This window comes from Misgurnus anguillicaudatus, chromosome 16 (assembly GCF_027580225.2).
Source record: "Misgurnus anguillicaudatus chromosome 16, ASM2758022v2, whole genome shotgun sequence".
NCBI classification, from domain to species: domain Eukaryota; kingdom Metazoa; phylum Chordata; class Actinopteri; order Cypriniformes; family Cobitidae; genus Misgurnus; species Misgurnus anguillicaudatus.
Window position 1 is genome coordinate 35,643,915 of NC_073352.2, and position 24,166 is coordinate 35,668,080.

Consider the following 24,166-nt stretch of genomic DNA (forward strand, 5'->3'; position numbering starts at 1 on the left):
ATCATAATATATTTAATGCTGACTGAGTAAAATCAAGTCAGAGATTAAAAACGTACTTCGATGCTCGAATCATCTCATCGTAAGATTATGAGTCTTGATTTCTCAGACAGGGTCACATGTCGTGCCAAATGGAGATCTGATTTGGACAAAATACTGAATAAACTAAAAGATGCAAAGGAATACAGTACGGTTGTATAAACATAGCCAGTAAGTTAAGACTGTGTCTCAAGAACTAGTCTGACCAACTAGCAATTAGTTAGGGCTAATCAGTCTTTATGTAACAGTTATGATCAATTTTGACCATTGAATTGAATGTAAAAAACTGACCACAGCGCTTAAATAAATCCACGTGGTCTTGATTCTCACACAGAAACATTTGAAGGTTTAGACAGTCAGAATATATTTATTATACTAATCAATTACAAAAGATCCACAGGAGATATGCTTTCACCCACTGAAGGAAAAAGAAGTCATTCCAAAAGCACAAAACCAGTAAATAATGGGCACCAGTTAATAAAGCTCCCAGTGCAGTCCAGTTCACAGACATTTCAACTTGAAAACACTTCATTCTGTTGAATAAATCCCACCACATATTCAGAAAAGAAATGCCCGTCTGCCTGACTATTTTTACATTTACATGACAAATATCACCACTTTTGAAAGCAGATCGATTGCTTGCCATTGATAAGATTTCGCAAGCATACAAACCTTTAGCGTTTGGTTTAAAGCGTGGGTCGATGCAGTTAAAAGACACTGCACACGTGTGATGAATGTGACCATAAAGCAGAAAACACATCATTCTTACCCTGATCATCTAGTTTCAAACATATGACGTGTTTGAGTGCAACATCTGGACATCATTCAATCGTTCTTGATTCTCGCCGACGTTTCAGCCAAAATCAAGAGTGAGGCCAATAAAAGTGGGCTGCATTAATGTGATATCATTAACTTATTTATTCTGGCCCACTTCTTCTTCTGATTGCGCGTATGCACAAACACACAAACTCACATCCTACAATCCTCCAGTAGCTACAATATGTAAAGGGAGACACAAAACAATACACAAAAGACAACATTACTTAAGACAATAGACCACACACACGGCGGTCAAAACAATAGATTATAAATAATTTATCACTTCTATTTGCACATAGGGAATAATGGTTTTCAACACTGAATATTCAACAATATCAAGCAAATCTAGCATGTAACTTCTGCCATTCATTTACTAAGACCCGATGAGGGCCGTTCGTACTCAATAACAAGCAACTAAAAGATCAACAAGCCATCGAAATGTCTAACAGAGTAAAACCAGAACATAATCAAATCCATGAAAAGGTTTATCAACTGGATATGGCTTCAGTAAATGGTGGGGCAGATGACACATTCAACCGGGTTTGACCAACAAATCACGAATCAGATCGGTCCCAGTCTGCTGTTGGACGTTTGTTAATATAGAGTTACTTTCATTTAGATGTAGACTTTATCTTTTCTCTAATTGTGCACTGACATCAAGTTATTATCACCACCGTAAGTATAAATACTGATGCGTCAGGGAATGACGTTACAATAAATTTCATTTCATTTAATAAGGTCATTTTCCATCAATAAAGTGGTATATTATTATACAGTTTTCCCTTAACTCTGTAGGTATACGGTGTCAAAATGACATTCAATCATTTTATCCATTAAATAATTGACTTCAGTTCCTGCATAGAATTAATATAAAGCAGATCATTTTATCTTCAACAATCATAAAAAGATCAAATAATAAATGTATATATATATATTCTTAATTTGCCAGGACAGTGTTTCACAAACAGGATTATAAAACGTAAGTATATAAACAACATTTGTATCAGTGGTAGATATAGAAGATATGTACACAAGAGGAAAAAAACTAAAGTTCACACCATGCCAACTGAAAATAAACTGCAGCATGCTACTAGCCATGAGCCATTCCAGGAGAGAGAATGTGCGTGTGCATATGTGTGTGTGTGTGTGTGTGTGTCTGTTTAGTGCTTTCCAGGATCCATGTTCGGACGCTCCCTTTTCCCAAATCCAGTTGCTCCCATTTCTGTCAGCAAAAAATGTCACATTAAAAAAACACTTTTTCCTTAACCTTTGAAATTGCAGTGAGTTAAATAATGTGACACGTGAATATTCAGAAGGGAATCATTTTATAAAAGAGTCAGAATTTGTTTGATTTCTGTTCAGAATCTGGTTTATATTATTTATTTTCCCAGCAAACACAACATTGGCTTTATGTCAGAAGCTTTTATTTGTTTTAGATGTGAGTAATAATGATCTGATCAAAATGAAAGAGAATAAAGCAAATGGAAAGTGAAGTACTGTAAACAGGGCTTGTATAAATCATTGTGAAAATGGAAGCTGCTTTTATTTGGTTCACATCGTCGTCATCATTTGAACAGCCTTCAGTGGAAGATGATGACTGATTCAGTTTAAATATCACTGGGTCAGGTGTTTTTATCCTCTGATACATACCTGCTGTTTCTGGAGGCGCTCTTGCCGTGTCCGCCGGTCCTCTTGAACCACGTGGCTGTGGGAATGATGACTGCCAGGGAAAACCCTGAAAACACAAACACAAGAAATGATTACATTCGTATTCTCATATTGACGCCTTTAGAGAACAATGATTCAATGTGTGTCCACTTCTGCATATTCAAGACAAATCATCATCACATATTTCTAGTACATCACATTGCTAATACACTTAAATAACACTTCTGTGACTCTAAGAAGCAAAAAATGAAAAGAAAAATATTGTGCTAAAAATGTTACTTTATAATATAATCAAATGCTCTCGACTCTGAGGTAAGCAGGATTCAAACTCGTGAAAAACTTACAGGATTAACAGGCTGGAAATCCCTGCCGGGTGCCGTATTGATGTTAGGCATCCTGGGAGGAAAGTGTATGGGCCACCCCTCCAGACCTTGATGGCCAACCTGAACAAACGGGCCGCAGTACGGAGGACTCATGGGGCCGTTGGGAGCGCCCGACGTAGGATCAGACGTTCTCCTTTCCTGCTGCCCCTCCAAAACATTGGAAAAACAAAAGACAAATGAGTTCTACTTGTCTTCAGTTCACGGAATGCACTAGATTTATTAAAACACTCTGCATTATCTGTTTAATGTTTCTATTTATACAACACTTCTTTCTGCTTCTGGAATCTGATTGGCTGATAGCTGTGATACACACTCATCTAAAGGATTATTAGGAACACCATACTAATACTGTGTTTGTCCCCCTTTCGCCTTCAGAACTGCCTTACGTTCTACATGGAATTGATTCAACAAGGTGCTGAAAGCATTCTTTAGAAATGTTGGCCCATATTGATAGGATAGCATCTTGCAGTTGATGGAGATTTGTGGGATGCACACCTAGGGCACAATGCTCTATTGGGTTGAGATCATTTTAGTACAGTGAACTCATTGTCATGTTCAAGAAACCAATTTGAAATGATTTAAGCTTTGTGACATGGTGCATTATCCTGCTGGAAGTAGTCATCAGAGGATGAGTACATGGTGATCATAAAGGGATGGACATGGTCAGAAACAATGCTCAGGTAGGCCGTAGCATTTAAACGATGCCCAATTGGCACTAAGGGGCCATTTACACCATTACACCACCAGCCTGCACAGTGGTAACAAGGCATGATGGATCCATGTTCTCATTCTGCTTACTCCAAATTCTCTGAATACCATCTGAATGTCTCAACAGAAATGGAGACTCATCAGACCAGGCAACATTTTTCCAGTCTTCAACTGTCCAATTTTGGTGAGCTCGTGCAAATTGTAGCCACTTTTTCCTATTTGTAGTGGAGATGAGTGGTTCCCGGTGGGGTCTTCTGCTGTTGTAGCTCATCTGCCTCAAGGTTATTCGTGTTGTGGCTTCACAAATGCTTTGCTGCATACCTCGGTTGTAACGAGTGGTTATTTGAGTCAAAGTTGCTCTTTTATCAGCTTGAATCAGTCGACTCATTCTCCTCTGACCTCTAGCATCAACAAGGCATTTTTGCCCACATGACTGACGCATACTGGATGTTTTTCCCTTTTCACACCATTCTTTGTAAACACTAGAAATGGTTGTGCGTGAAAATTCTAATAACCGAGCAGATTGTGAAATACTCAGACCGGCACGTCTGGCACCAACAACCATGCCATGTTCCAAATTGCTTAAATCACCTTTCTTTCCCATTCTGATATTCAGTTTGGAGTTCAGGAGATTGTCTTGACCAGGACCACACCCCTAAATGCATTGAAGTAACTGCCATGTGATTGGTTAATTAGATAAGTGCATTACTGATAAATTGACCAGGTATTTCTAACAATCCTTTAGGTAAGTATTCTACTAGTATAATTACAGTAACCGCTTCACCATCATGTATGGTTTATGTATCATCCACCACTGTTAATGAATGAGTGAGGAAGACACTTGAGCTGTACGGTCGCTCTATCTGCCATCAGCTCGGTTCCCTTCACAGATTAGAGGTCTTGATGTATAAACTTTTGATGGAGTTGCGGTCATTGTGTGGCCGATTCAAATACACTTGGCAAATAGAGCAAATAAAACAATCATTTTCTTTTTACCCGGAGCGTCTGTTTGGACATCCCCTACCTTGAAAAAGCACACACACTGTTTGTAATGAACCCAGCTAGTATATCGTGTACAGGCGCTCGGGCACTGGTAAAGACACTGACTCACTATACATCAGGGATTCAGGACGCTTGCTGACTTATTTTCAGTGATATGAATATATATGAAGTGAAGTGAGATACACTGAGAGATTGTTATGGACTCATGCGGTCACAATGAGAGTTACCTGTTTGTGTTGCATCTGCAGTCGCTCCAGTTTACACCTCTCAGCTCGCTCTCTCTGACACTCATTCTGTGCTTGATGAAGCTGAAAAACACATTCAGTTTATTATTACACACACATACGCTATTATGTTTGTCTAAATAATTGTCATTTGATTGGCCAGATGAAGGCCATGTGTAGCTGCTGACCTGATTGGTCAGATTGGTCATTTGACCCTGTAATCTTTCCACTTGCCGCCTCAGATCTTCTTTCTCTTCGTTCATTCTCTCTCTGTCGCTCCTCTCCTTCCTGAAGTCTTCTTCAAAGATCTTCACCTGGAAAACACATGATGATGATGATGATGAAAGTAGAACCGTATCAACACTGTCTTAAAATGTATGATTCACACTGCATTCATTGCATGAAACCTCTGGACCTCTGAGACACCTTGAGGATGTACAATAATAGTTTCTCATTGTTTGAGCTTCACATCTATAGTAACAGCGTGTATAGAAGCCCTTAACACTGAAGTCAGGCTGTTTTTGAGATGACTCTTAACCAGTTGATTCCAGGAATGACATTGACAAAGTCAACCACAGGTATGGTTCATCATGTAAAACATTTAACTTTTGACAACCCGAGCACTTCTTTTTTGAAACAGTGTGTGTTTGTTTCATTAGCCATGTTTCCATCACCATGATTATATGCGCAATAAAAATCCCTTAATTCGCAAAAACGTTTTTACATTTAGTCATTTAGAAGACAGTGACACTTTTGTCCAAAGCCACTTACAAATGAGGTTTTTAGCAGAGTCTTAAAGGAAAACACCGCCGTTTTTCAATATTTTACTATGTTTTTACCTCAACTTAGATGAATTAATACATACCTTTTTTTCAATGCATGCACTTTTAATCTTTGTACAGCACTTCTTGAATGTGTTAGCATTTAGCCTAGCCCAATTCATTCCTATGGCTCCAAACAAAAGTTTTATTTTGTGCCACCATACTTACTGGTGTAACTCCTCATGTGATAGTCTTTAAATAGAGAAAACATGGAAGTGTTTGGTGGCTTATAAATTCATCCCTGTTTGGATCCATAGGAATGAATGGGGCTAGGCTAAGTGCTAACACATTCACAAGATGCTGTACAAAGATTAAAAGTGCATGCATTGAAAAAAGGTATGTATTAATTAATCTAAGCTGAGGTAAGAACATAGTAAAATATACAAAAAACCGTGGTGTTTTCCTTTAAAGTTGGCTAAAGAGTCAGCAAATGGTGTTGTGAAGTGGTTTTTGATTTTTTGCGAATGTGAAAAACGAGAGACGGAAACACATTCACAGAATAAATTCTGACATAGCAAACAATAAACACACATGACTGATCGACTATCTGTATCAGCTGTCATTGTCTTTATCATACATGGGGCTTGTTGTCATCTTAATGCCCTTCCTGGGGAGTCAGCTGACATTGGATTACCAATACTAGCATCGTTAACTCAAACATCTTGATGGAAACGCACCTAATTTGCATTCCTTTCTTTTTCATTTTCTTTTTGCATATTTTAAAAAGATTTGCTTCACTTTTTATGGAAACCCAGCTACTGTAACCTTTAGTCTTTTTTGATAAGGCTTAATGTGTGTTATTTGGTTTGAAATTGATTTTAAACCCATTCTGTGTGCATAGGATTATATAAGTACCTGCTCCTTTAAGACAGCTATCTGTGTATGAAGCTCCTGCTGTCTCAGGTTGGCAACACCGTCTCCCAGGTTCATGCCTGGCTGGGTGGAGGATGGAGATTGAAGATTCAATGCTTCTTCTAATGCCTAAATAAATAAACAAACAATATTGGGTCAGAACTAATATATGATGACATAGGAAATGCAATATTTCTTTATTTCATCCACGTGCCCAAATTATTCAAATCTGTGTGGTGTGAAATCTTATCATACTTTAGATGAAGAGATTTTTAAAGGTTTCTATTCGACATGCAGTTTTAATGACTTCATATTACTTGAGAGACAAGTTGGGCTGTCTGTGCTTCAAAATATATACATATTCATATTTATATACATATTATATAAATGAACTGGTGAAGTAACTAAAAATAATGAATCATGGGAAATAAATAAATGGTCAGCAGTTAGATTAGACTCACACACAATGATTAGATCAACTTTTATTAGATTTTTTTCAGCTACTATATTTCTGTGTGAATGTTTGTATTTTAAGAGACGCCCTCAACAGAAGAGTTAGTTCCTAAATGTGTTTCTTCACTAGTAAAGCTGGGTTTAGTTTAGACTTATTCTCAGTATAACGAGCTCGATTTAGATGTAGATGGAAAGTCCCTATGTGGAGATGTATGATGTGGGTGTAAGATGTGATTTTGACTGACCCGGTTAAGTCGTTGGATCTCTTTCTCCTGATATTCTCTTTGTTTAGTAAGTGGTAGTAACTGGTCCTGTAGGTAACGCACCTTTTGTTTTAACTCACATGTCTCTGATGTAAGGCATTCCTTCTCACCCTATAGAAGAAAACACGTCTTATCAATACATTCCTTTATCTTTAAACAGAACATACCTGACAATTGACAAAACTCACCTGCTGTACTTTTTTTTTAGTTCTCTTAAAACATTTTTCAAACTGCAACTACACCAACTAAACATATTTGCGTACTGACAAAATTCGTCAGAATGAGCACATTTATTTATAAAGTTATTTATATTTTGACTCTTTGTTTAAAGTTGACAGAGTCAGCAAAGTCAGATGAGAAAAATCAAGTTAAAAGATTTTTAAAGAATCAAAAGTAAAGTCACCACACCGATCCAGATCTTAAAATTCACTGGGACAGTACCCTTAAAAAAAAGGTACATACATGTATCTTTGAAGTACTAATATACACTTTTTGGGTACAAATGTGTACCTTTTTGAAAAGGTAGTACTGTCCCCCAGTGACAACTTTTGTACCTTTATTTCTGAGAGTGTAGATTTAGCACACAAAGTCAAAAACAACATCTAAAGGAAATATACGTTCAACTTTTTTTTCTTTTATTGTTTGATTGACACTGAGACAGACAGTTTTAAGATCTATTGTAATGTAAGGATCAAATATAATCTTACACATCAGTTCCCAACAGTTAATCAAACATTCACTTAAGACATAAATTATATTTGCGCGAATTTTTCTCAAAACTGATATTTTTAAAACAGAGTCTGTGTGATTTAGATGTGTCAGTCAGTGCGATGAAGATCATTTTTTGTGTCTTATCTCTTTTAATAACTCTTTTAACATCAAACAAGTCTGGCACTTTATTGTCTAATTCCTGCATTGTGTTAAAACCCAAACCGAAATATCAGACACGCATATGGATGGAGACGCATCTTTGAGGCGATACACCTCTGAGAAAACATACAAATAAAGATCATTTTAGATGTTTAATAACTATTTAGAGCATTGAGATCGCTAGACGAGGACTTAATGTACCACATTATGAAAACCTAAATTTCCACCAAAATCTACATTTAGACTTTCTTTCGCCTCTAACTCAAATTTACACTGTGAGCATTACGACTCATTTTACCAGCACAGGCAAATTAGTCAAATATACAGTAAGTAACATATACTGTAACTAACACTATGCAATAAGGCACCGTGTGTTAACATTAGTTCACCTGAACCGACAATAAATTAGACATTCATTGTAAATTTATGTTGGCTAGGCTCTCTTTTCACACACATCCCTATCTCACGTGTCTGTGTGTAGATATAAGCCACCATCCAGCGCTGAGCACCATTGTAAGTTTGTAGTGTTTTGTTGTGTTTCTGTGTTAAGTTTGACATCCAGACTTGAATTCTCCTCTCAGTCGTGATTGAAATTACAAAAGCCGGTGTGCCTGGATCATTTTAAATCAATGATCCAGGAGCTGGGAGATGACTCTATGGTGTGGGTTTTTTTTTTTTTGGTGTGTTGTTTTGTCTATTTGTGTTTGAAACGTTTTATTCCACTGGCTAGGACATTCCTCCTGTAAAAGAGATTCTTAATCTCCGTGAGGTCTTCCTGGTTCAATAAATGACGTCAAAGTACCATGAGAGTGATTTATAAGCACTGTTCTCAACACATTCTCAGGAAAACTCAATCTGCACAGCTCAGAGTTTAAATCTGGCAACGCACACAGTAAGGGGGACATATCATGAAAATCAGACTTTTTCCATGTTTAAAGGAACATTATGTAAGAAATTTATATCAATTACTCATAAAATGTCCCTGAAATGTCACTAGACATTAAGAAATCATTTTCATTTCAAATACTTATATCACTGACAACAGTGGTCTGGTCAGGATATTGTCATTTAAAAAGTAGAGTTGCAGCCGTCAACTGATGTTTATGTTGTCATGTTGTGTATTGGCCACCAGTTTTGTGATTGCAATACCAGTTTGGGCCACAATCCTACATACTGTTCCTTTAAGTGCGATAATTGTGTCCTCCTCAGTGCTTCTCTCAACCTAGAAAATGTGATAAAGATCAACCCAATAACCCAAAACAAATAGCTCATTGAAGTCTGGCTCCCCTTGTGATGTCAGAAGGGGATCTTATTATAATAATACCGCCCATTAATCTGCACTATCCAACCACAACACAGCCATTTAGTGCAGAGATCAGCTCATTTGCATTTTAAAGGACACACCCAAAAACTTTTTGCACAAACCTACAAAGTGTCAATTTTAACGTCTTATAATAAATGATCTTTGGGGTTTAAACTTCATATATGTACTCTGGCGACACCAAAGATTTATTTGACATCTTAAAGTAGTCTTGTGACATGTCTTCGTTAAACAACCTCCACACAGTTCTACTTCAATGACTTTCTCAAAAAAAAAAAAAAACTAATTTGCTAAAGTCTGATGTGGGCGAGTCACGCTGACAAAACATCTACACCTTTAAAAGTTATGCAGATATGATGTTTGTAAATGTGAAACTGAAACCAATCATCATATGACATTAGTTTTATTGACTTCTTTAGTCTAGACAATGAGAGAGGTTATATAGAGCGTGACCATCCCCTATGAGGACTAAAAGTGAAACTATACTCATACTGATGGTCATTATGTAGAAGAGACCGGTGCTTCCCAAGAGAAAACCCAAATGACAGCTTTAGGAGTCTAATGAAGCTTAACAGTGACTGTAAATATCAGATTCATATTCAGTGTTAAAGAGCACCTATATCATTGCTTATTGTGTGTATTTGGTATAATACAATGTGTTCATGTGGTTTATGGTTAAAAAACACATTATTTTCCACATACTGTACATTGTTGTTGCTCCATTAATCCCTCCCTTTCTCAAACACACTGATTTTGCACAAAGCTCACCTATCTGAAAAGCACTGTGTCCTCCGATTGTCCAGCTAATCTGTACGTTGTGATTGGCCTGAATACCTCTGATATCATCTGGAAATGTGACGCTCATTACCATGTTTGAAAGATTCGGTGCCTGACAGGAGTTAATATCGTCTTTACTATCTTATCAATACGAGCTGAATCTGATCCAGTAAATGCAGATGACCACACTGATCGATCAACTTTACCAGCGCGGCTTGAGCAGAACGTAACAGATTGGTTAGATAAGGATATTAAAACATTAAAATCTGCGTTACAGCAGTGGTATAGCCAATGACATAAGTGCGTAAAAATGCCAGCTTCCTCACACGAATTAAAATTTTATTTTGTCTAAATAACATGCTAGTGGGAGTGTAAAATGAGTCCATGTAGTTGGTGTTTTGATAAGAATCAACAATTTAATCTCGTAATGAAATATAATGACTAATAGACACAGTAAACTCCACTTCATAACAGGCACTCCGCACAGTCGGATGAAAGTCAGTGCGTCCATGACAAAATAAAAGTTTCATTATCATCAAGTGTTATTTTTCTAGTTGTTCACCTCGCTTTTCGAGTCATTGATACACCACTTGTTGTAATTATATCCAAGAAGCACACAAAGGGCACTTTTCCCCTCGTCACCTCACCTGCGGCGTAGTTTCAGCAAAGATGCTTATATTATGAAGACTTCAAACTTCCATTAGAAAACCTGCAAAAGTGTTTAGCGTGTAGCGCCTCAGCCAGTAATGATGATGATCAATGATATATGTTGTGGGCGTTCAGAGTGTAACGACAGTCAGTTACTGTTTACGTTTAACAGTTTCTTGCCAGAATTTAAGTTTTACATTTTAATCTGTTTATTAAAAACGGCTTCTGGTCTCCTTCCCTGTGTAAAGCAGCGTTAGCAGCGTTGCTATGCTAATCTTGCAGGCTTCCCTGAAGAGGGTCTTTGCTTTCAGTATCCTAACTGTGTTTAGATTTTCGGCATCGGAACCTCTCAGATCCACTGCGGATGCCATTTCATTGCGTTAGCAGCCAGCCTCGTCTTGAATGAGGTTATAAAGCCCAAGTGAGTGTTTGGCATCGAGCATCGTTGTGATCATGGCTAGTTTAACTTCTTCGCGCTTGGTTAGTTTTTTCACCAGCTGTGTATGTGCTTTGCGCAGTCACAACACACACGTGGTTGTTTTTTCGACAATCGTTATGTTCTATCGTTTTAATTCTTATCGACAATTAATCGAAGATCGATTCATTGTTAACATCCCTAATGCAGTACAAATGATTTCTCATATAAATGATTACTTCACCAGACCGTCAGGACAGCACTGATTCACGTCATTACTGGACATTCACAAATTAAGGATAAAAGAAGTGGCAAACTGTCTGTAGGCACATCTCCACACGCATTGTTTTTCTTTACACTGATAATATTAATCGGTCACAAATTCGTTGGTTAACTGGTCAATATGAGCATCCCTAGTATATTGTTAATATATTAAAAATTGTCATTTGAGTGCAATATGCATCAGATGAGCAGCGGAGAAAGTCTTATGTACCTGAACGTTGTCGATTTTAGACTTGGCGAGGAGGAGTTTTTTGTCATAGTCTCTCTGTCTCTGCTCGCGTTCCGCCTCCAGTTCAAGAACGGCTTTCTGAGAGTCGGCGAGCCTCTGCCGGAGATCAGTAATCTACAAAGAGAAAGAAAATAATGTGTTATAAAATTATAATTACTCTGCTAGTTATTTTTTGTAACATAGCATCAGAGTCATATTTGTTTAAATCTCAAACTAATAATAAACAATACTAAAGTTATGCATAAAGAAGATCCAGTAGTGCATCAAAGAAGAGCAAACGGCTGTATTATATATTACAGCATATCTGCCTGTCTGTCTCTTTATATGATGTCAGATATATTAACAACATCATGAACAGCTTAAACACTCAGTATAGAGGGGTTGACTAGTCAACTCTCTTTAACTGAGATGATTTGATAAACTGAGGTGCTAAGTTCCTTTATCTCAATAGATGGAGCATCGCGTAATACAAGGGTTGCGGGTTCCCGGGTAAACACTGTGAGATGCTTCAGATAAATGTGATTAACATGACAACATTTGCACAGAATAAATGAGTATTCTTACTCATTAAACTATTTCCTTTTTTGTGACAGAAACGTCTTTTTTTTAATGAAACGTTTAGAAAACCACAGACTAGTTAATTCAGAAACATGTTGTTTAGACCCATGTAAACAACAAACAATAAATGAGACAAACAAATAAAGGTCACAGTGGGAGATTTGCTGTTTTTGTTCCATTGTTATGAGTTTAAAATCATCCCCGGTGACGTCAGAGGATGCGAGCAGAGAAACAGCCAAGTTTTCGTTTTTTTTTTCAGGCCGAGCAAACGCAGAGATGTCAGGCGTGAGATCACGCGGCTCTTTGACTTTGGCCGGTCGCTCCGGCGAGCCACAACAGGAAGACGGTGGGTACAGGCGAGGTGAGGGAAATTCTACCAGAGGTGTGACAGGAGGGGACTGTGGTCTGGTGTACAACACCATGACACTTAAACAGAGACGATTTCCATTCCTGTACCCTACTGCCTTTCCACAGACACCCAAACGCAGTAACGGGTCGCCGCTTTACGTGTAGTGATTCATCTCCCACCTCCATTCAATACGGACGGACGGACTAAGCAATCTTTGTTTCTTAGTAGAGTGATTCATGTAATTGATGTTTTTATGTCACGCTAACCAGCAACAAGGTGAGCCACAAAGGTTACAAGGTCAAATGGAAGATGTTTATAGTGTATAGATGTTGTAATGATGATGATGTACCTTCTGTTCAAACTGTGTCTTCATAGAATTCCACTGAATGTCCCACTGTTTGTTCACCTCCAGTACCTGAGAAAGGTCAAACGCTACAGCTCACACGTCACACTTAAACCAATGGGAAATTACAACAGCTCTTAAACAGACACCAAGATAGCAGGGGACCTCCGAAAAAAACTTCTTACATCTCTTCTCTGTTTCTCCAGAAGCTTGATCTTCTTCTCGTACATCTCTGGATCCAAGGTCTTAGATGGCGTTTTTTCAGCGGCTTTACCAGACTGTCAACATAAGAAACAAACGTCATGATCAATTGTTATTTTTATGGATGTCAAACATGCATCAAAATCAGATGTTAAAGGGATAGATTTTATTTCATCATTTTTAATTTTGATGAACACAAGCAGAACCAGCAAAAAATTTAGGAGCATCTATTGAAAAATATAGGAACACCACAACTTAATCATCCTGAAGATTGAAAGCTTGAATAATCATACTTAATCTTAAATTATTTGCCACACACTTGTGCTTGGCCAATTTTTAAATAAGCTCTTATATGCTTAAAACATGTAAATTTAATAAAAATAAAAAATAAATCACAAATCCTATTTTTCAGGTTTTTTTAATGGTTATTTACCTTTCAATACATTTCAAACAGCATGTTTAATAAACTGAATTCATAAATAAAAAATGACAAATATTTTGAGGATGATTATATTACTTAAGAAATAAAAATAATTTAAAATCATAATTTTTATTATTTTAAAAGTAGATTTTACTGTTTAACAGTAATATATTTCTGTCGACTTCATTACGTTTAACAGACTTTTATTTTGATGGGTTGTCCATGTGTATTTGACGATCGCATTTCTCAATAACAATGACATCCGTGCAAACTCTGAAAGGAGCTCTAAATATGAAATTCTTATATTCGTGTCTTTGGATGCTCAAAACAGCACAAGTCATCTGTCTAAAGCGTCATTGGTCACTAATTATTTGCAAATGTTTAATAAAAAATTTAATACAGGTCGCACCACAACAATCACTTGCAGTAGCGCAAACGCTCCCAAATCACTTTTGAGGTCCGCCAACTAAATTCAGAAGAATATGTGACCAAAATAATGGCAATTCCGAGCCCTGTAGTAGGAAAATAATATATAAGAAGATATTTTGATAAATTATGGCAAGCACACAGCTGATGTGAATTCCATCATATTTGTTTTTCCTACTATGGAATTCAGTGGGTACAATCAGCTGTGTGCTTACCATCATTTATCAAAATATCTTCTTTTGTGTCCATCAGAATATTTTATTCATAAAGGTTTAGATCAACATGAGGATAAGAAAATGACAGAATTTTTATTTTTGAGTGAACTATCCCTTTAAATCGCGATAGTCCGGATAGACGGTACATTGTATAGTTTAATCCTGTTTACAATCTGTTTATCTCCACAATAATAATGTTCATTGCATCTGTGAATCATGACAATTATGCAGTGTAACGTATATGTGACATCACTATATGAACAGTAAACTGATCAATTTGCAATGAATTAAATGAACTTACATTACATTTTACAATGCAACTCGCTAATGTGACTATGGGTTACTTGAGAAACGTAAGGTAATCAGTTATTGCATATTTTTCTAGTAATATGAATGTAGATTTGTTTGAGTTTGGTTTACTTATATCTTTAAGACATAATCTAGGTTCAATTTGACAAACTGCGTTATCAGTACTTAAGATTATTTTCTTACCTTCACAAATACACAAGTACAAGGTACAAAGTTGAAGTAAGCTTAACAAACATTATTTGCTAGATAATTTTGAGGCAATCGGTTTTCTAAGTAAATTCACTCATCACAAAGAGGAATCATTTTAGTGTTGCTCATCATACAACAACAAAGACAGTTCATAGCTGTGTCAAACAGAAAAGTAAACATGAAATGATAAATAATCACCAGATCTGCACCCATCTCTTATCTTTTCAACAGAACTGAAAGTTCTTCTGAATCATCATCATTGTTTTAAACATGATAAACTATCCCACCTTGACCTCAGACTGATTACACAACACAACCACTGGCACCCATTACATGACAAGCAGAATTTTCCCATCACACAACACGACAACAACCAAGGCTGAGTAAGAACTTAACAACACAACAAACGTCAATGTGTATTGTTCTTCAATATTTAGTCATATCATGAAAAAAGCCCACAATTGAGGAACTTGAACAAAAAGACCATTGAGGAAGGACAATTTTCAGAAGCGGGGTGGTATTCCCGAATCTAAACTAAGCATCGAGAGTGACTCAATAAGAAGCTTCTCGATATAGAAACTGGAGAACGATTTACACGCTGGTTCTTTTTAAAGAACTCCCACCACATGAAAAAGCCACAACTAAACCTCGACATCACCTCTCCGAGAGGGACATGGAAAACTTTACATAAATGTAGAAGACATCAGGAATCTAATGTCACCTGAAGAGGAAATCAATACACACCTGCTGATTCATGGTCACTTCCACCTTGGTTTTGGCTCCCTCTTCTTTGACTTGCTCCTCCTTCGGGCTGGGTTGTTCATTGGGTGCTATCTGTGCTCCTCCGCTCACCTGCTCTTTCAGTTTCAGGTTCTCCTGCCTGTCCAGAACAGACAAAACCAAAACCAAACCTGAGGTATGTGTGTGTTCACATGAGTCTACAAAAGTTCATGACAGGGACAGGAAAGCAGTTGGAAAGACCCCTCAATTCCAGCACTGGAGGAAACACTGACTGTACTTGGATTTTTTGGTTTATTTTGCTTCCAGTCATTTCTTTGCTCCTTTCAAGTGTAAAATAAAGATTGTACTGTAAACTACATTACCTCAGCTGTTCTAAGTCACGGTTGCGGTACTGAAGGTCCTCTTCCATTTTTTTCCGAAGTTCGCTGTTCTCTTGTCTTAGCTGTTCGCAAAGTGTCTAGAGATAAAAATGAAAACAAAAATGCAATTATTATTCGATTCGATCTGATTATTTATCCATACTTAAAATATTACGCGCCTAATTAAGCAGTTACATTTTAAATAACTCACAAATGCAACCAAAATATATTACATGAACTTTTAATAAAACTCACTAAAAAGGGACAGAAATTTTACAACAACAAACTAAGAAAATAATACACTAAAGAAAAATAAATAATGATCACATAAAATCAATCTTATGACAGAAACAGTCAAAGTCTTTAGTGTTTCTGTGGGTGCTGGCAAATGTTTTCTGTTTGTCCAATCCTTTTTCCAAATACAAAATATTATATAACTCACAATCTGTCTACACAAACGAGACTAAAATAAATGATGTTTTGGTGGAAATGCGTAGATGAATATTACGTCAAGGAATGTGGACATGAAGAGTGTCAAAATAAAGGTACCTTACATCGATATTTTATGTGTGGCATCAATCCATATCCATATAGTGTTACACCCCTAACCATTGGGTACACCTCCACCCTCGTGCCCCGGCCATTAATAAGTTTTATTAAATGTAATCCTATTAAGTCACCTTTAGGATTGCCTTCCCTCACAGCAGAGAAAACCGAACAGTAACCTGAATCCCTCATCGTCATATGAACCAAAGTGTGGCATCTCTGTATCCTTACACCCTAAGTTAAAATGTTTTTCAGGGGCTCACCTGCAGAAGAGATGTTCTCTGTTCATTCTTTTGGACCTTGGATGAGAGATGGTGAAACTCAACAGCCATGCGGCCCAGGTGAGCAAGCAGTTGGTTGGGATTGGACTCTTCGGCAAACACGCTGAAAGAGCTCTCCAGTCGCCGGAGTTGACTCGCCAGCTCGAGGTTCTCCTGTGGCAGGTGCATCGCTCCGGTCTGCATCAAAAGGCAGTGTTAATGTCTGAATCCTCTTCCCAAAAAAAAACCCTGTTGCATAATACCCTTTACCTACTGGAACATCTAGTGGCTCCCTTACCATCATTACATCCCCATTGAGAAAGAAAATTTTCTCAAAAACCTGAAGATTCATATTTCTGCCATCACAAACTTTTAAAAGTTTTGTAACTTCACCCAAAGAGATATTCCGTACTTTCACGCGCGAGTTTTCGAGTCTATCTGCTCACTAACTGAATCCTGGAGTTTCCCTTGAGTGAGTCATCCTGGGAACAGTCTCATATAGATCTGTTGATTCATTACGATGAACACATCCTTGATAAGGAAGGGCAGTGAGAAAAAGCTGAGCAACTACTATGACTGTAATCTTGCTTGTGTGCCCGTTCATGAATGACAGGAAACCGAAGATTCGAAATGCACCAATTTCACACGTGCCCAGGATTTCCTAACATCCATAAAACTCACCGTCTGGGTTTCCGAAGCGGTCTTCTCTTCCATATTTACAACCTCAAACTCTGATGAACTTTCCTGTAAACAGAAAAATTCACGGTGTTGCAACACTTTCTGACAGTAAGAGACAACATCAAACCACAGTGTAAGTGTTAGCAGAAAAGGAAAATGACCAGGAATTCACAGAACTGTTACGTTCCCAGCATATGATTTTCACAACATACTACGAAATTATGTCATATATTTACATCCAAAGCTGATGTGGTGAATGAAAAACGTGTGCTCAGTCACATACAGTATGAAGAGGGCAGCAATAAATAAACTTAAAATTACACTGCCACCGTAAGAAGTATATAACATAAACCAAATGTATATATATATATATAAATCATATTTTTCTGAAATTTACATGTATTAATAATAATTACACACACATAAATTATGCAAACAAAAACCTATAATCCACATGAACACATACAGTTGCCTCTGGTTGTAAAGTATTTCCAGTTAAACCATCTCGAGATTCTTGTCTTTCTGATGAAGGATGAGTGTGATGTTTACCACGACCTAAAGAAGACACAAACAGAAAAGATCCAGATTATTAAGTCTAAGCAGATGTTCACTCGCTCAGGATCTGAGGTTCAACTGCACCTTGTGTGTCTGTTTGAACAGGAGTGCCCATACACAGGCTGGAAGCGAAGCTGGTCGTGGAGGATTTCAAGGCTTCGTTATCCCTCACCAGCTCTTCCACCCTCTTCCGAAGCTTCGCCGCCTCTGTCTGAGACTCCTCTAACAGGTCTCCTGTCAGTCATGTGAGAGATAAGATGACATAACTAAACATAATAAAGGTGTAGTTTGTCACATGTTTACTGATGCATAGCTGCCAAAAGTTGAAAATCTGGAATCTCTTCATTTTTCTATTCTTAACCCAACAATAGAGCCATGACTTAATATTAGCAACACGAGATCCTTTGATCTAATATAGGTTAAAGACAAAAGGTGACGGGACTTTTGCCATAGACTAGTGTTCTTCATAAGGTTCATTCCATCAGAACCACTTTTCAAAAACAAATTAAAAACATTTCTCTGTTTTTGTCTAAATATTTGATGTATTGTATGTTTATCTTTCTCTATTATTCAGCAGCACAATAGTCAATCACTGTTGTTTTTATTGTGCTTTCTAAATAAACTGTGAATATAGGTGGGTGATTCATGTTGAGATTGAGCAACATTTATGGCATTTATCTTAGTTCATTCATAACATATGCTGTATCATACATTCATAGAGTCACTTTAACAAACTAAGGAGCGAGTTTAACAAAAGCGGTCTGTTTAATTCGTTTTTAAACAGCATTAAAGTTTGATGGGCATCGGCTCCAATGTTCTCACCTAAACTCTTCAGTCCTTTCATTCTCTCTCTCAGTACGGTGTTTTCTTCTAGCAGCTGTCTGTAGCTGAGGCTGTTGGCCTCGTCTTTCACCTGGCAATCGCTCCCACCGGGGTCATAGATGCGATACGGGCCTTTTCCCTCCATCACTTACCAAACATGTCTCCTTGTACTACAACAGAGGAAACATCAGGGTTAAACAAAACTCTCAGATTACCAGTGTAATATCATCCGGCAGCAGAAAGGTGAGTTAAGATTGGTGACTGATTTGCAATTCAAAGAGAGACATTTGAATAATGACATCTTGGGGATTTCTCTTTGACTATTTCAAGACTCCATGATTTGAATGCTCATCTTTTCTATCATAACTAACATGTGTCATTCATTCTAAAAGTCATTGAATGAACAGTGAGAGTCTAAATAATGGACATTGATCTCAACACAGAGGTCATGCAGATTTCACTTTAAAAAACAACAACATTTATACCCAGTGTTGGGTGTAACTAGTTACTAAGTAATTACTTTTTCCTTACTTTAATAACAGTAATTTTTGATGTAATTGAAGTAAATCCTGTGTATGGACTGTAAAACAATGATATATAATACAATAGTGGATTTAACATTAACATTTAAAGTCTAAGGTTAAACTGCATGTTTTATGTATCCTTCTCACTTTAAATAGTTAATAAGAATAATGGTAACACTCAATTCTCACTATTAACTGGTTAGTTATTAGCAATAATATTACTGAGATATTGTCTGTTTATTAATACTTATAATAAAGCATATATTAATGCCTGATTCTGTAAAACCTTATTCTAGATTCTTAATCCTACACAATACTTAAACTTAACTACTTACTAAGTATTAATATAAGCAGTAATTTGGACTATATGGAGGCAAAAGTAGTTAATAGAATTAGACTTTAAAAAGTGTGACCAGAATAACTGATGTATTTTTATATGATTTATTTGATCCGTTCCAAGCCTAGCTTTGTATACTAGATAAAATTTAAATAGTAATTAGTAATAATAAGTCATTAAATACTTTCTGGTGAGAATAAGTTGTACCGTAATCTAATTACACGATTGAAGATATCAATAGTTAGAAACTAGTAATTAATTACCTTTTTGAGTAACTTACCCAAGACTGTTTATACCTAGTGACAGACCAAAATACAGCAATAAACGATCCTGTCCCACCAGACGACGACAGTATGACAATATATCACCAATCAAACACAATCAGCCACCTAACTTACCTTTACCAAGTGCACACTATGTACAGCTAACAAACCGGATCAGCTAAACCCTTTCACTTTCCTTTCCATGACAAGACCCGTTTAAACAGCTCTGTTACTGTCAACATCAACGCTGATCGGTGACTTTAGACAAAAGGAAACCTTATCTAAAGTATCATGTTTATCTGTAACCCCCTCGAGCTCTGAATCAACAGCTCATAAATGACTTCACTTAACTAGACGATCTGAAACAAACGCGCAGTATGGCCATCTTAAGCTTTTAATTTAACCATGAACCGAAAACTCACTATCAAGTCAACCTATTATGTTTAATCAATGAAAGACTCGCTTGGAAAAAACAAAACAAAACAAATATCTGCTGCTTTTAGCTTAGCATCCGGCTAACGTCAGGTGATTTGTTTATCACGCTAGCAGACAAAAGCTTTCACGCTAGCTCTCCTTTAAACCATAAACACAACCGAAATAAACACAACGATGCCCTGAGAACGAGCAGAACAAAACGATCACACGATAACGGTTATTAATGCTTATATTTTGTGTGTGGCTGGGGATTTTTAAAGAATAAATATCTCTTTCTGTACCTTGATGGAGACGCGTCTTTGATCGGCCGATGGTTTGCGGAAGTGGTTCGCGGCTCGAGCCGGGAAATTCCACCCCGCGAGCAGATGTAAACAGAGGCGCGTTCACGTCGCGCACTCAACAGCCACACATCTGTCTTATCATTAAAGCTACACTCACTATTCATTTTCTTTCATTAAATGCATTTATACCTTAATACATCTATGAAAGTAGACCACCATAAAATAGAAACAGAATAAAAATCCGGTTCACACAGTCATTAGTATTAATAATTTTGTATTGTTGTATTTATTTTTTGTTGTATTTTAACAAGAGATAATGGATAGCGGATTATTAATAAATAATCGCTGACATCTGCCAAATAAATAAAGTATTGGTAACTAAAAACCTTTGTCTATCCCATAGGGACAGTAAAATTTAAACCCTATTAGCCAATAAGCTGTGAGCCTAAAGGTTTACTTATTAGCCCTAAAATATTAACTATATAAATGATAAAAATGCATAATGGGTGCACATTTGAGGTAAAACTTGAACATTAAGGGTGGTTTCCCAGACAGGCATTAGCTTTAGCCAGGACTAAGCCTTAGTTTAATTAGTAAATATAACTAGTTTTAACAAACATGCCTTACTAAAAACATTACTTGTGTGCATTTTGAGGCAAAACAAAGGGCAATGATGAACTTCATGTCAATGCAAGATGTTTTCAGTTTGGACAGCTCTAACATTTATTTTAGTCTAGGACTAGTTTAATACCCGTCCGGGAAACCAGCCCTTAATGGCTTTGTAAAGGACATCTGCTGTCCTCTTTGTGGACACTACACTACACTACACTACACTACACTACACTACACTACACTACACTACACTACACTACACTACACTACACTACACTACACTACATGACTACACTACACGACTACACTACACTACATGACTACACTACACTACACTACACAACTACATGAGCGGTTCTTAAACTGGGGGCCCTGAGATGGTGCCAGAGGGGCCCCAGTTGTATAACATACATGAATTTATCATAAATCATAAATAAATATCATACATTTATCAGACTAATATCAACATTAATAGTCTAACCCCTATAGGTTACAACTAGATGTTATAGGTGGACACACACACAGGTTGTTTTAAGATAAACTCTTTCAAATAAAACTGCCGCAAAAGCGTTTTCACAATGATTCAATAGAGGAAACCCAAAGAATCATTCAGTCACATTTTCTTAAAAGAATTATTTCATTCTTTAAACATCAAGAATCTTTTGTGAAAATGATGTTAAAGGTTCTTAAAGGAAAACATATACAAAAATGGTTCTTAGGGCACTGTGTAACTTTAAAAGTGCATTATTGAGGATCTTACATTTATTTTATAACAGCTAAGACTATTCTTAATACCCGACTCCACCTGAGTAAATCTCTCTCTCTATCTCTCTTAAAAATGTCTTAAACATTTAAATCAGAAGTGCAGAAAACTAGACAGAACATTGGAGTTAATTGGAGTTATACATTAGCTGAAAATATAATAAATATAATCGTACAGTATGTCTTATATTAAGATTATATAAAAATACAATAATTACTTATTTTACCAATACATGAACAAATTGAAATAAGAAATTCACAAAAGAAACATAAAGAGATGTTGAGTAAGAGTAGAGTTGTCTCATAGATGTTATAAACCAATGACTGTATTGTTAGTACATGTCAAATACTTTAGAAACATGACTAAAGTAAATACTTCAGTGTGATTCAGGTGTATTATAAAGTATTCAGTCATGAGTCATGGGGATGTAATTGTGTTGCATCTTCTTGGAATTGTTTGTATTCAAATGATTTCAAAAGCTTTTGTGCTGTGTATTAAATCTCTAATTTCTCCATTATGTGCTCAGGTTCACCACATTAAAACTAACACAGATGATATGATTCACCATCAAACTGGGGCACATTTTAAAACAGGTGGACAATCGAATTTATTGGGTAATTCACACAAATCTGTTTGTAATATTAACTTTAATTTATACAGATTTGCCCATATCCTTTTATAAGCAAAAAAAATAAATACATGCACAAAAATATCCACCTAGTCAGATTGTAAAGTCATTCGTTAGTTTCTTCAGCAATAATTAAGTAAGGAATAATTGACGACGGGCCGTTGAATGATTCAAAAATAGTGCACAACCAAGGTGGTAATCCACCACAGACATTTTAAGACAAAAAACGAAAAATAATGCACACCCGTGGAACATTTCTCAACCAATCAGAATAAAGCATTCAACAGCTCTGTGATATAATAATGAATAATTCCTCTGATTAAATTGTCATGTAGCACAGAATAATATATTCTATCTGTTTAGAGGAAACGGAATATTAAAAACATTTATAGTTTATATATTTATAGTTATAATCACTTTCATAATTAATATTGCAGCCATTATTATAAACCATAAAGATAAACTTAACATCCACTTTACAAATCTTGCCCTGCATTGAAAATAAATGGTGACATCTTGTGGAAATCTTTTACTGTGGTGTTTTAGATGAACATCACACAGATAATTTGTTTAACAATTATGGTGTCATAACATAACATTACTGAATAGTGTCTACGTGCCCAACTCTCAAAATGTAAATATAAGAAAGCATGCAAATATATATACAGTACACATATATGATGATCTTGCTGATCTTATTTATGGTTAAAATTCAAGCAATTGAAAAAGATGCATGTGCAGTTAAAGTGTAATGTAAAATGAGATCAAATATATAAGATCAATCATCGTTTGATAAATGCAAGCACCTTTTAAAATGGTCTATATTTAGAAAATGATGCACTTGTGTTAATTGTCTTTGAAAAAAAAATGCAGATGTACTGATTCACCACTTCAAATGTCTTAAGCTTTGCTCTTAAGTTTAAAAGAGCAAAGACATGTCAAATTATTTCTGTTATCAAATCTAGATATAAGATGATATTTGATATAATTGTATAGTTACTCACCTACATATGATAGTTGTGTCCGAGAGGCGATTTTTAAGGAAACTAGTGGCAATGGGGGAAGCGTTTGCAGTGTTTTTAAACAGAAGGGGGAATTCCCACATAGTGACAGGCTCTGATATTTTTTAGCTCAAAAGTGGGACCTGGTATGTGTCCAGAAACTAAAGTCTGCTTAGCTAAATGTTACCAGACAAGATATACATATATTCAGTAGTAACTTGTTGGGTTTTGTTTGTTCAGATTATGCTGAAAGCCTTTCTCATCATAATTCAAATCAAATTCTAGATTCATACACCAGCAGGTTAATGCATTAGACGACGTAATGATCAATGCATGTGTATTTGCACATATAATGCACAATTTAATATTATAAACATATACCAAACCCAGTTTTTGTCACAACTAAAACAAACTTAACTAGAAATGTTAATAAAGTGATACCAACAGGTTATAAGACTAGTTGGAATACACTGTGCTAAAAGCTAATGCTTGAACGTCTTTAATGCCAGTCTGCATGCACTCCTGCAGAAACTGCACATATAGGGTTCAAATCTATATGTGCAGCAAGCACAGTTTTCT

General features: G+C 36.4%; 1 protein-coding gene across 5 annotated transcripts; it reads right to left on the reverse strand.

Moving 5' to 3' along the window:
• Nucleotides 1-375: 375 nt before the first annotated feature.
• On the reverse strand, nt 376-23,838 carry tnip1 (TNFAIP3 interacting protein 1). 5 transcript variants are annotated; one of them, XM_073854562.1, is made up of 18 exons: nt 23,591-23,838; nt 18,744-18,913; nt 18,006-18,155; nt 17,833-17,921; nt 17,370-17,432; nt 16,692-16,886; nt 15,886-15,980; nt 15,527-15,662; nt 13,207-13,299; nt 13,028-13,093; nt 11,754-11,885; nt 7,212-7,340; nt 6,517-6,642; nt 5,029-5,154; nt 4,843-4,924; nt 2,868-3,055; nt 2,506-2,590; nt 376-2,077 (listed from the first exon to the last, which is right to left on the reverse strand). In XM_073854562.1, the coding sequence occupies exons 2-18, from the start codon at nt 18,886-18,888 to the stop codon at nt 2,016-2,018; spliced, it is 1,962 nt and encodes a 653-aa protein (XP_073710663.1). In that variant the 5' UTR covers nt 18,889-18,913; nt 23,591-23,838; the 3' UTR covers nt 376-2,015. The 5 variants fall into 5 exon arrangements, with proteins under 5 accessions (XP_073710663.1, XP_055034888.2, XP_055034886.2 ...); XM_055178913.2 differs by lacking the exon at nt 23,591-23,838 and adding an exon at nt 20,584-20,742 and having other exon boundaries at nt 2,868-3,047; nt 4,844-4,924; XM_055178911.2 differs by lacking the exon at nt 23,591-23,838 and adding an exon at nt 20,584-20,742 and having other exon boundaries at nt 2,868-3,053; nt 4,844-4,924.
• Nucleotides 23,839-24,166: the final 328 nt, after the last annotated feature.